This window comes from Nicotiana sylvestris, chromosome 3 (assembly GCF_000393655.2).
Source record: "Nicotiana sylvestris chromosome 3, ASM39365v2, whole genome shotgun sequence".
Lineage (NCBI taxonomy): Eukaryota > Viridiplantae > Streptophyta > Magnoliopsida > Solanales > Solanaceae > Nicotiana > Nicotiana sylvestris.
The window spans coordinates 218,172,803-218,187,945 of NC_091059.1; the positions used below are offsets into that span (position 1 = coordinate 218,172,803).

A 15,143-nucleotide genomic window follows, 5' to 3' on the forward strand; every position below is an offset into this window, starting at 1 on the left:
GGTACGAATACCTTCACGAAACAAGATTATCCAGTGAAGCTATGTTTAAAGTTGGTAATTTCTTATAACCCATATCAAAGGTCTTCCCTTTATAGAGCTGAGAAATAGACAAAGGCTGACAAGGGAACATGAAAAGAGAGGAAATCAGCGACTGTACAAAACAACTAAACTTACGTATGTCAGAATTTTTACAAGGATCTTCATCCCTTTTTTTTGGAAATATGGCTCAATTGGCCATAGTTTAACTTTACAAATAAATTCTAAGAACCTGCGGTCAGTCAAAACAGCTTCCCAGGAAACTGGAGTTAAGTAAAGCAAATAATGGCTACTGTACAGTTCCAAAAGCTAAGCATCCATCAGCTCCTGTAACACCCTTGCAATGTCATTTCTTGCAAAGAGTAAAAACTATCTTCCACCAGCATTATTATGAATATACAAGGAAAACTGGAACCTGCAAATGAAGCATCACCAGATTGATTCAACCACACAAAACCAGCCTGTCTACAGCATGAATGTAAATGTCAAAACATAGCTTAACCCTTAACCATCTCGACTCTTGTATATCCAGGCTCCATCCCCAAAGACTTCTTCAATCATAGTGCGGGTTGGTAACAAATCAACTTCATTTCTGGCACAGCTCAAGTACCCAACATCCCATTCTTTGCCACCACATGGCCCCAACACACGATCATGCTCAATGCCACTGCCCATACCAGTAATATCATTTGCCCAACGTTTACCATTGTTGGTCTGCCCTAGTGATGATTCTGAAGTAACCCCAGCTGCAACAGTGGTACAGGAGCCATCTTGGACTTCTTGCTTAACCACTTTATTTGATAGGCCTTGGTCTTGAGGCTGCAAACTAAGTTTATAACTGCTGTTACTATCAAACAGCTCACCGGGACACGATTCCGGCACATCAGTGAAGACCTTCCTGCTACCAAAATTTAAAGCCTTATAATCTTCCCAGGTAGCATCACCACCATCCTCATCATGTTTATCGAGCTCCTCATGGATCCCATTGCCAATGAGATCATTATGATATGCTGGGGATTCAACCACAGACTCCTCATCTTCATCCGTCATATTAGCTTCCTGAGCAGCATCACCAACAATCTCCAGCCACTCATCGTTATCACTGTCTATGTGCAGCGGATCTAATCTGTTCTGCTCAGCACGTTTTCGCAAAATAAAAGCATTAAAATAATAGCTAACAAGTTCCTCTCTGCTTCGTGAAGGAAACTCAATAGCAAGATGGTTCCAGAAATTCTTGCCTACAGATGCAGGATTCGACAATACAACCTCATGAAATAATTCCTCTTCCTCTTCACTCCATTTTTCTGCCACTACCTCTCCCATGTCACAAAAACCCAACCTAAAAAATGTCTCCTCGCCAAGGGCTAGCTTTAGTTTTTCCCTTGCTTCCATGATGTGCAGCCGAACACATCTTATGGAACCTATATCTTCACATGAACATTCGCCTCCTCTCTCCACAATATTCTCCCCATTATCTGCACATAGCTCCATTGCAGGCATTGGAATGATACTCGTACCAGCAAGTTTATTTTCATAAGCTTGCGATGAAGGACACATAGTTTCGCACATGCCCTCCATGTACGGTTTATCCTGATTAACAAATGCACCCCATTCGGGTAATTCTGCTTGAAAATCAGGTCCAATAGGGACCATCTTTTGAGGAGGATCACTCAATAGAGAAGAATACATCTCCCCGTGATGAGCAGCGCCCCTGAACGGATGATCAAAATAGTAATATTCAGGAGACATCAATATGTGAAAAGGCGCCTCAGGCCTGATGTCTTCCTCACTGGTGCAACTGGTGGGCCAGGAAGAGTTAGAAGCAGAGCCATAAATGCACATATCAGTTTCTTTCCCAGAAGAAAAAAGAGCTTCAGCCACATTGTGACTATCAAGTTCGTTGTCAGCATCAGGGTTGATACTTGAAGAGTTTTCCTCATCACCACCTACTGAAGATATAGAGATACAGATCAATCCATCGGAACCCACACTATAAAGAGTATGGAGCTAAAAGATTCACTTAACATCCCAAATCTGCTCCTAAAAGGAGCAAGCCTGTAAAGAGAGGTGTGGAGAAAACTGCTCCAACCTCAAAAAATACTTGGCAAGTCTTGCAGGGTGCTGCACTCCACCAGTGACTGAGAATTTTAAAATATGGTACACAAAGCAGCAAAAGCAGTGCAAAGAATATCTCAAACTAACAAAATAATCTCTTGTTACCTGAAGCATAAGCCTTCACAGCCACTGATTCACGAGAAAGTTCCAAAACGGAAACTATCTGACAGCTAGGTTCATGTCTTGGTTGCTTAGATGAAACCTCATACAACTCCTCTTCACCATACGACCTTTTTTGCACCATAATTAGCTACACAAGGAACTAAAAAATATGAGATATTTATACATAAACTCGAAGAACGTCAAAGATTTGGGGGGGGGGGGGGGGGTTGAAGTTCCATATGTAACAATACATATGATTCCATAATCACAAAAGACAACCACAAAATAACTTCAAAGAAAATAAAGGGATAATAACTATACTTCAGAGACCACAGAATTGCACTAGAACACCACTAGATTCAACACAGAAAACCTGAACAATGAGCACTCCAACCCAGTTCTATACAGCACAGGAAGGCATTCTAATTAAATATATAGTTGTATTATCTAGCTGAAAAGAAAGACACTAAGGTAAACACCACATCAACTCTCAATAAACAGAAAAACCGACATGATGTTGTTAGTCAGAGGCTCAGAGCATTTGGATATACAGTCACAACTTTGTCAAAAATAAAGAACTGAGCTATGTCAGGCTAAGCCATTCATGATAAAAATAATCCAATCTCATAAGTTACACCGTTTAATAAATGTAAGTCCAGCATAGTCGGAGCACCCATCTAACTATGAAAGGTTACAAGCACTAAAAGATACTGACCCGGAAAAGAATACAAACACCAATTTTTCTTTAATGACCAGAAATTACCAGACAAGACAACAGCTTACAGGAAACACATACATAAATGTTTGAGCAAGTAGCAAATACAGACAAGACTAGACACTGTCACACTGATAAGCGCGATAACATATAGAACAGCTCATTCTGTTTTCGAGCAAAGAAGGCTGCACAGAATAATGGCAAACCAAATCTCCAATTAGTGACACGTGGCAGGGGACGAAACATTGACGCCCCTTAAATTAGTTTTATCATAGTATGGCCCTAAAGAACGAAAAGCTGGAAAAGAGAACCATAAGTTTGTCTAATTACATGTAGTAACAAATTTACTTTTGCACCTTAACGACTGCAAAATAAATAGGGGAAGATGGACGGTTCGGGTACCTTGAACGGGAAGCCGGTCTTCGTCAAAACTGAGATAGTCAATCTTTCAATTTGAGGACAGCAATATAAATACGGGTAGAATTATTTAAAAAGAATTCTTTCTTCTTTTTTTTTTTGGAAAATTGAGAGGTAAAAGTATGAATTGCAATTTTTTATGAAAACCCTAACTCTAAATCCCCAAATTCAGATACAACTCTTCAATCAAAAAAAATAAATTAATTAAATCAACCAAAAATTGGTTCAAAGAATTTAAAACTGGACAAGAAATCCCAAATCCACAAATTATTTATATCGGGAGAAGATCAACCCTATTTTTCTTTCAAAAAACAAGAGAAATCAAGGGAGAAAAAAAAAATTAAGATATAATAACGATTAATTTTACAAAAAGAACTCGGAATTGAACAGATCTATAGAAAATAGAGGAGATCCGAAACCCTAAAATCGAAATTTGGTTTTCAAAACGGCTATAGCCGAAAAAAGTATAGATTGATAGAGGAGAGAACGAATTAGACAAATCAAAACTTGATTTGAAGGTCGAGAAGAAAAATCGAGGTCGATTTGAGGGGAAGAATAGTAGGGATTGGAATTGGGGGAAATTCGTTGACGATAAAAAGGTAGAGAAATCTGTTATTGGCGCGTCCGGAAATAGTAAAGCGGGTGATCTAAAAAATTGCGCCAAATAACCGAGTTAGTTTGGTAACTAGAAAAAATAACCGAGGCTAAGTAGGCATAATAATTAACGGCTGCATTCCCAATATGATTTATTGCCTAATTCTTTTTCCAATATTCATTAGCCTAATTTGTTCAGAAATTAACTAGTCACTTACGTGCAGAGGTGGATCCAGGACTTGAAGTTTCCGGATACCACACTACTTTGAGCATAGAATTACTATTTTTACGATCGAAATAGGATAAATATTGGTCAATTTAATCCATTTTAGGCTTATGTTCGGATTATTCTTCGTTTCGATTTATATAGGTAAATCGCTCGAAAAAAGAATATAATAACTATGATAACTTTGCACAAAGCATAAAACTTTCAAAATATTACTAATATTATAAATATAGATCTTTTATTTACAATTGTCGTCGACGAATTTTCAAAATTTGAAGATGATCAATAAAGTCATCATTACTTACATTTACAAATATTTCACTCTTTTTGGTGAAAGGTAAAAAAATCATTGCAAATTTAAAAAACTAATATAATCCACATTCATCGTTTTCAAAATTTAAACCTTTTTTCTATTTATATTTTACTATTTAAACACATTTTTATAACACTTACCGGCAAGGGGAAAACAATAACAACAAGTCAAACATCTCGGCAAGGGAGAATCAGCTATAACCAATATTATTTAACTTCTACTTGGCACCACTAATACCAATATTCAATCACAACTTCCCTAGGATCAATTAAGGATACACGATTATCAATTTAAGACTTACGGTCATGCTGGATACCAATGTATAGATACTCATCACCATGCCTATACATCGTACTCGATCAGTTAGCAAATAGCAAATAAGACTCAACTCTTATTCCCTCAAGCTAAGGTTAAACCAAACACTTACCTCAAACTTCCACAGTCAATTCAATCCTCAACAACAGCTTTCCCTCTCGAATTCGACTCCAACTCAATCAAATCTATACAATAATGACTTCGTAGTATCAATATGTGCTAAACAAATCAAACCCAATGTCTAATTATAGCTTTTTCATCATTTTTCCCCAAAAGGTCAGAAATGCCCCAGCCCCACATGGTCAAAACCCGAGGTTTGAATCAAAACCTAATTATCCATTCCCCCATGAACTCAAATATATAATTTATTTTGGAATCGGACCTCAAATTGAGGTTCAAAACCTCCAAATTTTGAAAACCTAGGTTCTACCCAAAATTTCCAAATTTCTCCATTAAAATCTTTGTGTTGAAGTTGAAATTAAGTTTAAAAAATGTTAAGGAGTGAAGAAAATGAGTTAGAAATCACTTACCAATCATTTTGAAGAAGAAGAATTGTTTGCAAAATCGCCTCTTATGTTTTGGATTTTTGAAAAAGTGAAAAATAGCTGAAATTCCCGTCTTTATATACCCCCCCTGAAGTCCCAGTGCGGACCGCGCAAAAATGGACCGTGGACACGCTGAAGAACTGAACAAAATACAACTCTCTGAATCCTCCAGCGTGGACCGCACAAAAAGGGAATGCGGCCGCGCTGGTAGACCTAGAGAGTGCTGGCTCTCTGAAGTTAGCTACGCGGACCGCGTATGGACGACCGCGGACCGCACTAAGGCAACCGCATTTGCGCAGCACGCATCGCGGAACCTACTCAAAATTCTCCTGAATTTGCAACACCTGATATTTTAAGTCTAAGACCTCCCGAAACCTACTCAAAATTCACCCGAGCCCTCGAGGCTCCAAACCAAACATACAAAAACCTCAAAAATATCCCACGAACTTATCCGTGATATTAAATCACCAAAACAACATCATAAACATCAAACTAGGCCTCAAGACCCCTGATTTCCTCCCAAGTTTTCACAAAACATCAATTTTAGAGTTTTAAGTCTAAAACACGTCAAATGGCGTCCGATTTCAACCAAACTTTACAGAAAGCTCTTAAACCATATATAAGGCTTGTACCGGGAGTCGAAACCAAAATACGGGCCCGATACTATAGTCTTTTAATCAAATTTCATTTCCAATTTCCTTAATTATTTTCAGAAAATAATTTCACACAAAAATTTATTTCTCGGGCTTGGGACCTCGGAATTGGATTCCGGGCATACACCCAAGTCTCATATTTTCCTACGGACCCTCCAGGACCGTCAAATCACGGGTCCGGGTCCGTTTTCCCAAAATATTGACCGAAGTCAAACTTAATCCATTTAACATCAAGATTTAACATTTTTCTCACAGAATTCATATTTAAGTTTTCCAGCTACACGCTCGGACTGTGCACGCAAATCGAGGCAATTCTAAATGAGGTTTTCAAGGCCTCAAAGGCACAGAAAGGGTAAGGAAACAAGTGATGACCCTTTGGGTCGTCACACTGGGATGGTTTGAAGTACTTTATATTAACTGCTTATCATTTAATTTGACTTGAGACTATATTCTTTAAAATTGCTAAATTTGAAGGAAAATCCTAGATTTCAATAGTACTAAAATGAGATTTTGATTAAGTAATTTGGTTGGCTTGCCTGACAGTAGTGTCCGACGCCATCACGCCCCTTAGTGGATTTTGGGTCGTGACAATATTCAATATTGTTCTTTGTCACCTTTATTTTCTTTTGGGTTGACCATCATTTAAATCTTAGTTGCAAATATAGAGTAAATATAAGCAGAGATTTTAGCGTGGCAATGATGGAGTAATGTATGACGTTGGAATTGTAAATCAATTGACCTTGCTAACTTGTACAGTATCTGCATCAAAATTTCACATCATAGCAGTGGCTTTTCTTGTCTTAGAACTGCATGGTTTGTCCTTGTATTAAATTCAGTATGTTATGGATCATTGAAGAAGGTTCAATACTTGATATCTTTGCTAATTGCTACAAGTAAAACGCCGGGAAAAGAGAAATCAATTATTTTTTGTAAGAATTAACACACTTCTCAAGTAATTAAGTATTTATAATCCTCGCCTACATGAAAGACAAAAATGGAGTTTATAATCACTAAAATTCAACCATATCTTAAGCAATTAAATGAGATGTTGAGGTGGACCTAGGCATATTACATGTTTGTTCCTGCGCTCTTTTATGTCGGATGCACTGTTCACTTTTCTTAAACGGTATACATAGATTATATACGGTTTATGTTGCTAGCTAGGGATGTTCATGATTCGGTTTGGGTCCTTTTTGTTTGTAAGGAGAAAGAAAAAATACTGCATATACAACTTCAACACTATTGCCCGTCGATGGACCAAAAGCATTTAGTGTATCCCAATGTCTATACTGGTGTTTGGTTATGCTACTACCATTGCTAGGGTGGTTATCTGGTTTTGGAAAAAAGTATTCCACGATGCTATTCAAACAAGACATTGAAATATTTGGCTACATATATTGGTTTATTGAAACATGAGTTCCTACTACTACTTAACACATACTAAAAAAAAAGAGGAGAATATGAAATAAATATAGGGTTAGAGAGAGTAGGGTTAGGTGGACTCTAAAAATGGCGATACTGGTCCATTAAACTGGCGGCTCATCTACTTTTATGATCCATAATAATAAGGCCCAATATCTAATCAGTACTGCCCACATTTTTAACACACTCCACTCTCTCAGCAAAAATTAGCAATCTCTGAAGCTTTCTTCAATGGAGTCAATAACTCTTTCCAGTTCCATCACTACCTTCAAACTATTTACGTGCCAATCACGCGCTTCCTTTATTACCGCCTCCGTCAAACCCCCTTCAATTTTCTCCAATAACCCTTTCAATCCTTTAATTTCTCATTTTGGCCAAACTCCAAAAAAAACCACCATCGCACCCCTCCGTTGTTCCGCCGCTTCCGCCACACTAGAAACCACCACCACGACCGCCACCATATTTCACAGCCTATGCTACATCGTTGGGGATAATATCGACACTGACCAAATCATCCCCGCGGAATACCTAACCCTAGTCCCGTCAAACCCATCTGAGTACAAAAAACTCGGGTCCTACGCCCTGTGCGGACTCCCTTCATCATACCAAACCCGTTTCGTCGACCCGAATGAATTCACATCCAAGTACTCCCTCATCATAGGCGGCGACAACTTCGGGTGCGGTCGTCGCGTGAGCACGCCCCGGTTGCTTTAGGAGCTGCGGGCATGGCGGCGGTGGTGGCAGAGTCGTATGCTAGGATTTTCTTCTGGAATTCGGTTGCGACAGGCGAAGTTTATTCGCTTGAATCTGAAGTGAGGATTTGTGAGGAGTGTAAGACGGGTGATGTGGTGATTGTTGAGCTAGGAGAGAGTAGGTTGATTAATCATACGAGTTGAAAAGAGTATAAATTGAAGCCAATTGGTGATGCTGGTCGTGTCATTCAAGCTGGTGGCATTTTTGCTTATGCAAGAAAGGCTGGAATGATTCCTTCCCGAGAAGCTTAGTATTTGAAGTGGTAATTGATTCAGTTCACATGTTTTCTTTTAAAGTTTTGTACTTTAGGCTTGCTGAAAACAGATGATTGCATAATAAATATGGTGTTTGTTGTATTATTTAGAGAAAAAAATAGCACCTTTAAAAAGGTGTCTTCTATTCTGTTATGCCTATTTCCGTACAATTCAATGGACAAACAACATCTGAATTCCAAAATAGTTGGGTTGACTATATGATCCTCAGGGATTTGTCATACTAATTCATTATAATTAGATTGTTTTTGTGTTTGCTGCCAACTTAGCATTGTTCTCCTTTATCCGAGCTAGAGACCGCATTGCTTTGTGACAATGGCGATGTATTGTTTTCTTAGAAGAGGAAAAATGGAAAGATGTTGGTTGTGTTATGGTGGTTGCTTTATGATTTGGGAAGAAGAATTAGTTATCCTAAAAGGGTATGTTAGAATGTTTTCTTATGCCTATATCAGAATAATACTTGAAAGATGTTTGTCACTATGGCAACTTGTACTTTGAAGAGACCCAAAAGCCTTACTTTGCTATACTTTGCTAGATCTTTCATGTTACTAAATTTCAAGGGTTCAACTCATATTTGGCCTTATGTATGTCTCACACAATTTCTTCCCTGTCTTCCTCAAATTGTCTTAACAAAGGAACCTGGTCTTTTTATAAAGACCTTCAAAATTACAATTTGGTCCTACAGAAACTTAGAGAATGGTTCCTCAATAATCTTACAAGGAAATTGAAACTAACTTTAACTATCTATAGTGATTATATTTAGGTGACAATCAGTCAAACACACTATAAAGTAATTGTATCTTCTAAGGAAATTAGTAACTGTCTGATGATTAATAAGGTTTGAACTACATCGAAGGTCGTCCTTGACCAGTAATCAAGGTTTAGATGAAACTAGAGTTGATATGAGGAACTGCCAAGTAAAATAACTGTTGACATATTATATCAAATAAAAGTCAAGTTCTGTTGGCATTGGATTCTTAAGAGTAGAGCAACATTACTTGAGATGGTTTGAAAGGGGTTGGGAAATTTGACTAGGATATGATTAGTGGATCTTACTAGGGATGAGCAAGAACAATCATCGAGATAGTTCACTATGTTTCAAAAAAATATTTTTTGGTTGATAAAGTTGGGGTAAGATCCACCGAAGTGGTAGCCTTAATCGCGGATGTGTGTGGCAACAGGTAAAGCCCGAAGGCGGTTCCCGACTTCCTGTCCCTATTGGGGGAGATGCCAACCATCTCTTCTTTCCACGAACACACGTTTGATGTTCCAAATATAATGCTTGAATCTTCTGCATTCAATTTCTATAAAATGCTATCATTTTGGTCTAGGAGCAGTTGACAACATGAAGATTTTGATTCAGGAGTTTCTGTGTCATGTAATTTTATCCCCGTAGATATTAACTTACATAGTTTGCCTAGCAATGATCGACGGACCTACATGATACAAATCGTTTATTGGTTGATCCTGTAAGGTGATTTTTCTGCTTATCCCAGGTTCGAAGTTGGAAATTTTGTGTCTTTTGTCTTGCACCGATTCACTCTGTTGCCCCACACAACCCTAAGACTCTAAATTGCTCGTTCCTGGCATCATCTCTTATTTTGTTTTCTTTGTCACCTTATGTCATGTGGACTTTCCTCCTTTTCCTTCACAATGAAATCAAGTTTCGTGGACCTATAAGTATACCCTCCTCTTTTTAGACTTAATTATGATCTTCTGGAACTTCAGTTATATTGCAAGTTTCTGGTGCTTTCTTCCATTAGGATGTATGAGATCCAAATTGCATTCAATAACCAATGTATGTAGTGTCTACATTTCTGCTAATAGCATAATTACTTTTGCACTCTACTAATGATTGAAACATTATCTAATGAGAAATGTGATTTATTATCTATGATCCTCTGGCTTTGAGTAGTTCTTTTATGCAAGTAATCCAACTTGAGTCCTTTGTCATCTCTGTAATTTGGTTTCCGAGGCATGTTGTTCTAACCATGTTTATGCAATTACAGAATGATAATCTTATAATGGTTATTCTAACGGGGCCTGGTATTGTCTTCGTCCAAAACATGCCTTTTCACAGGCTTTCTCAATGCATTGCTAGGTAAATCTCCTAGCAGCACCACCAAGTGGAACTAGTTGCATTATTGGATAGCCTTCCTGTCAGTTAAACTCAAGCTTTGGAGAAAATTGATCAGTTGTTTTGATTCTCTATTGCAGGGCGGTAACATCTCCAAACACGAGGGACAATCCAAAATTCTTCCTTCAGATAGCAATATTTTTCTTTATAGCATATGTTGTCATTGTATCATCTTTAATCTTAACTTATGTTTGAGCCTTCTTATTTCCTTTTTGTTTCTGTTAATATTCTATATCGTTCTCTGTCACCTTTATTTTCTTTTGGGTTGAACATCATTGAAATCTTAGTTGCAAATATAGAGTAAATATAAGCAGGGATTTTAGCGTGGTAATGATGGAGTCATGTATGACGTTGGAATTGTAAATCAATTGACCTTGCTAACTTGTACAGTATCTGCATCAAAATTTCACATCATAGCAGTGGCTTTTCTTGTCTTAGAACTGCATGGTTTGTCCCTGTATTAAATTCAGTATGTTATGGATCATTGAAAAAGGTTCAATACTTGATATCTTTGCTAATTGCTACAAGTGAAACGCCGGGAAAAGAGAAATTAATTATTTTTTGTAAGAATTAAAAAACTTCTCAAGTAATTAAGTATTTATAATCCTCGCCTACATGAAAGACAAAAATGGAGTTTATAATCATTAAAATTCAACCATACCTTAAGCAATTAAATGAGATGTTGAGGCGGACCTAGGCATATTACATGTTTGTCCTGCGCTCTTTTTATGTCGGATGCACTGTTTACTTTTCTTAGACGGTATACATAGATTATATACTGATTATGTTGCTAGCTAGGGATGTTCATGATTCGGTTTGGGTCCTTTTTGTTTTTAAGGAGAAAGAAAAAATACTGCATATACAACTTCAACACTATTGGCCGTCGATGGACCAAAAGCATTTAGTGTCTCCCAATGTCTATACTGGTGTTTGGTTATGCTACTACCATTGCTAGGGTGGTTATTTGGTTTTGGAAAAAAGTATTCCACGACGCTATTCAAATAAGACATTGAAATATTTGGCTACATATATTGGTTTATTGAAACATGAGTTCTTGTAATAAAATAATCTTATGTCCTACTACTACTTAACACATACTCAAAAAAAGAGGAGAATATGAAATAAATATAGGGTTAGAGAGAGTAGGGTTAGGTGGACTCTAAAAATGGCGGCACTGGTCCATTAAACTGGCGTCTCGCCTGCTTTTCTGATCCATAATAATAAGGCCCGATATCTAATCAGTACTGCCCACATTTTTAACACACTCCACTCTCTCAGCAAAAATTAGCAATCTCCGAAGCTTTCTTCAATGGCGGCTTCATCAACTCTTTCCAGTTCCATCACCACCTTCAAACTGTGTACGTGCCAACCATGTGCTTCCTTTATTACCACCTCCATCGAACTCCCTTCAATTTTCTCCGATAACCCTTTCAATCCTTTAATTTCTCATTTTGGCCCAACTCCCAAAAACACCACCGTCGCCCCCCTCCGTTGTTTCGCTGCCTCCGCCACACTGGAAACCACCACCACGACCGGCACCATATTTCACGGCCTCTGCTACATCGTCGGGGATAATATCGACAGTGACCAAATCATCCCCGCGGAATACCCAACCTTAGTCCCGTCAAACCCATACGAATACAAAAAACTCGGGTCCTACGCGCTGTGCGGACTCCCTTCATCATACTAAACCTGTTTCGTCGACCCGGATGAATTCACATCCAAGTACTCCCTCATCATAGGTGGCGACAACTTCGGGTGCGGGTTGTAGCGTGAGCACGCCCCGATTGCTTTAGGAGCCGCGGGCGTGGCGGTGACATCAGCAAAGTCGTATGCGTGGATTTTCTTCAGGAATTCGGTTGCGACAGGCGATGTTTATCCACTTGAATTGGAAGTGAGGATTTGTGAGAAGTGTAAGACGGGTAATGTGGTGACTTTTGAGCTAGGAGAGAGTATGTTGATTAATCATACGACCGGAAAAGAGTATAAATTGAAGCCAATTGGTGATGCTGGTCCTGTCATTGAAGCTGGTGGCAGTTTTTCTTATGCAAGAAAGGCTGGAATGATTCCTTCCCGAGAAGCTTAGTATTTTAAGTGGTAATTGATTCAGTTCACATGTTTTCTTTTAAAGTTTTGTCCTTTAGGCACTCTGAAAACAGATGATTGCATAATAAATATGGTGTTTGTTGTATTATTTAGAGAAAAAAATAGCACCTTTAAAAAGGTATCTTCTATTCTGTTATGCCTATTTCAGTACAATTCAATGGATAAACAACATCTGAATTCCAAAATAGTTGGGTTGACTATATGATCCTTAGGGATTCGTCATACTAATTCATTATAATTAGATTATTTTTGTGTTTGCTGTTAACTTAGCATTGTTCTCCTTTATCTGAGCTAGAGACCGTATTGCTTTGTGACAATGGCGATGTAATGTTTTATGAGAAAAAGAAAAAAGAAAAAATGTAGGTTGTGTTATGGTGGTTGCTTTATGATTTGGGAAGAAGAATCAGTTATCCTAAAATGGTATGTTAGAATATTTTCTTATGCCTATATCAGAATCATACTTGAAAGATGTTTGTCATTATGGCAACTTATACTTTGAAGAGACCCAAGAGCCTTGCTTTGCTATATTTTGCTAGATCTTTCATGTTACTAAATTTCAATGGTTCAACTCATATTTGGACTTATGCATGTCTCACACAATTCCTTACCAATCTTCCTCAAATTGTCTTAACAAAGGAACCTGGTCTTTTTATAAAGACCTTCAAAATTACAATTTAGTCCTACAGAAACTTAGAAAATGGTTCCTCAATAATCTTACAAGGAAAATGAAACTAACTTTAACTATCTATAGTGATTATATTTAGGTGACAATCAGGCAAACACACTATAAAGTAATTGTATCTTCTAAGGAAATTAGTGACTGCCTGATGATTAATAAGGTTTGAACTACATCGAAGGTCGTCCTTGGCCAGTAATCAAGGTTTAGATGAAACTAGAGTTGATATGAGGAACTGCCAAGTAAAATAACTGCTGACATATTATATCAAATAAAAGTCAAGTTTTGTTGGCATTGGATTCTTAAGAGTAGAGCAACACTACTTGAGATGGTTTGAAAGGGGTTGGGAAATTAACTAGGATATGATTAGTGGATCTTACTAGGGATGAGCAAAAACGATCATCAAGATAGTTCGCTATGTTTCAAAAAAATATTTTTTGGTTGATAAAGTTGGGGTAAGATCCACCGAAGTGGTAGCCTTAACCGCGGATGTTTGTGGCAACAGGTAAAGCCCGAAGGCTATTCCCGACTTCCTGTCCCTATTGGGGGAGATGCCAACCATCTCTTTTTTCTAAGAACACACATTTGATATTTTAAATATAATGCTTGAATCTTCTGCATTCAATTACTAGAAAATACCATCATTTTGGTCTAGGAGCCGTTGAAAACATGAAGATTTTGATTCAGGAGTTTCTTTGTCATGTAATTTTATCCTTGTAGATATTAACTTACATAGTTTGCCTAGTAATGATCGACGGACCTACATGATGCACATCGTTTGTTGGTTGATCCAGTAAGGTGATTTTTCTGCTTATCCCAGGTTCGAAGTTGGAAATTTTGTGTCTCTTGTCTTGCACCGATTCACTATGTTGCCCCACACAACCCTAAGACTCGGCATCATCTCTTATGTTGTTTTCTTTGTCGCCTTATATCACGTGGACTTTTCTCCTTTTCCTTCAAAATGAAAGCAAGTTTCGTGGACCTATAAGTATACCCTCCTCTTTTTAGACTTAATCCTGATATTTTGGAACTTCAGTTATACTGCAGGTTTATGGTGCTTTCTTCCATTAGAATGACTGAGATCCAAATTGCATTCAATAACCAATGTATGTAGTGTCTACATTTATGCTAATAGCATAATTACTTTGGCACTCTACTAATGATTGAAACATTATCCAATGAGAAATGTGATTTATTATCTACGATCCTCTGACTTTGAGTAGTTCTTTTATGCAAGTAATCCAACTTGAGTCCTTTGTCATCTCTGTAATTTGGTTTCCGAGGCATGTTGTTCTGACCATGTTTATGCAATTACAGAATGATAATCTGATAATGGTTGTTCTAACGGGGCCATGTATTGTCTTCATCCAAAGCATGCCTTTTCACAGGCTTTCTCAATGCATTGCTAGGTAAATCTCCTAGCAGCACCAACAAGTGGAACTAGTTGAATTATTGGACAACCTTCATGTCAGTTAAACTCTAGCTTTGGAGAAAATTGATCAGTTGTTTTGATTCTCTGTTGCAGGGCGGTAACATCTCCAAACATGAGGGACAATCCAAAATTCTTCCTTCAGATAGCAATATTTTTCTTTATAGCATATGTTGTTATTGTATCATCTTTAATCTTAACTTATGTTTGAGCCTTCTTATTTCCTTTTTGTTTCTGTTAATATTCTATATCGTTCTTTGTCACCTTTATTTTCTTTTGGGTTGACCATCATTTAAATCTTAGTTGTAAATATAAAG

The 15,143-nt window shown here is 37.7% G+C and overlaps 1 protein-coding gene and 4 pseudogenes across 2 annotated transcripts; 2 read left to right on the plus strand and 3 right to left on the minus strand.

Annotated features, from left to right (window-relative positions):
* Nucleotides 1-152: 152 nt before the first annotated feature.
* LOC104213369 (uncharacterized) lies at nt 153-4,048 on the minus strand. 2 transcript variants are annotated; one of them, XM_009762870.2, is made up of 3 exons: nt 3,371-4,048; nt 2,257-2,401; nt 153-1,982 (listed from the first exon to the last, which is right to left on the minus strand). In XM_009762870.2, the coding sequence occupies exons 2-3, from the start codon at nt 2,393-2,395 to the stop codon at nt 541-543; spliced, it is 1,581 nt and encodes a 526-aa protein (XP_009761172.1). In that variant the 5' UTR covers nt 2,396-2,401; nt 3,371-4,048; the 3' UTR covers nt 153-540. The 2 variants fall into 2 exon arrangements, with proteins under 2 accessions (XP_009761172.1, XP_009761171.1); XM_009762869.2 differs by having other exon boundaries at nt 153-1,985; nt 3,371-4,047.
* A 3,636-nt stretch (nt 4,049-7,684) lies between these two features.
* On the plus strand, nt 7,685-8,526 carry LOC104213378 (3-isopropylmalate dehydratase small subunit 1-like; annotated as a pseudogene).
* Nucleotides 8,527-9,598: 1,072 nt separating this feature from the next.
* LOC138888860 (U6atac minor spliceosomal RNA) lies at nt 9,599-9,735 on the minus strand (annotated as a pseudogene).
* A 2,189-nt stretch (nt 9,736-11,924) lies between these two features.
* Nucleotides 11,925-12,703, plus strand: LOC104213377 (3-isopropylmalate dehydratase small subunit 1-like; annotated as a pseudogene).
* Nucleotides 12,704-13,841: 1,138 nt separating this feature from the next.
* On the minus strand, nt 13,842-13,978 carry LOC138888858 (U6atac minor spliceosomal RNA; annotated as a pseudogene).
* Nucleotides 13,979-15,143: the final 1,165 nt, after the last annotated feature.

What these genes read in the sequence shown, in the direction of transcription:
- LOC104213369 (XM_009762869.2), bottom strand. Translation starts at nt 2,395, where the DNA reads ATGGTGCAAAAAAGGTCGTATGGTGAAGAGGAGTTGTATGAGGTTTCA. An exon ending in TGTGAAGGCTTATGCTTCAG is followed by an intron (nt 1,986 to 2,256) that starts GTAACAAGAGAT and finishes CTATATCTTCAG; the next exon opens with TAGGTGGTGATGAGGAAAAC.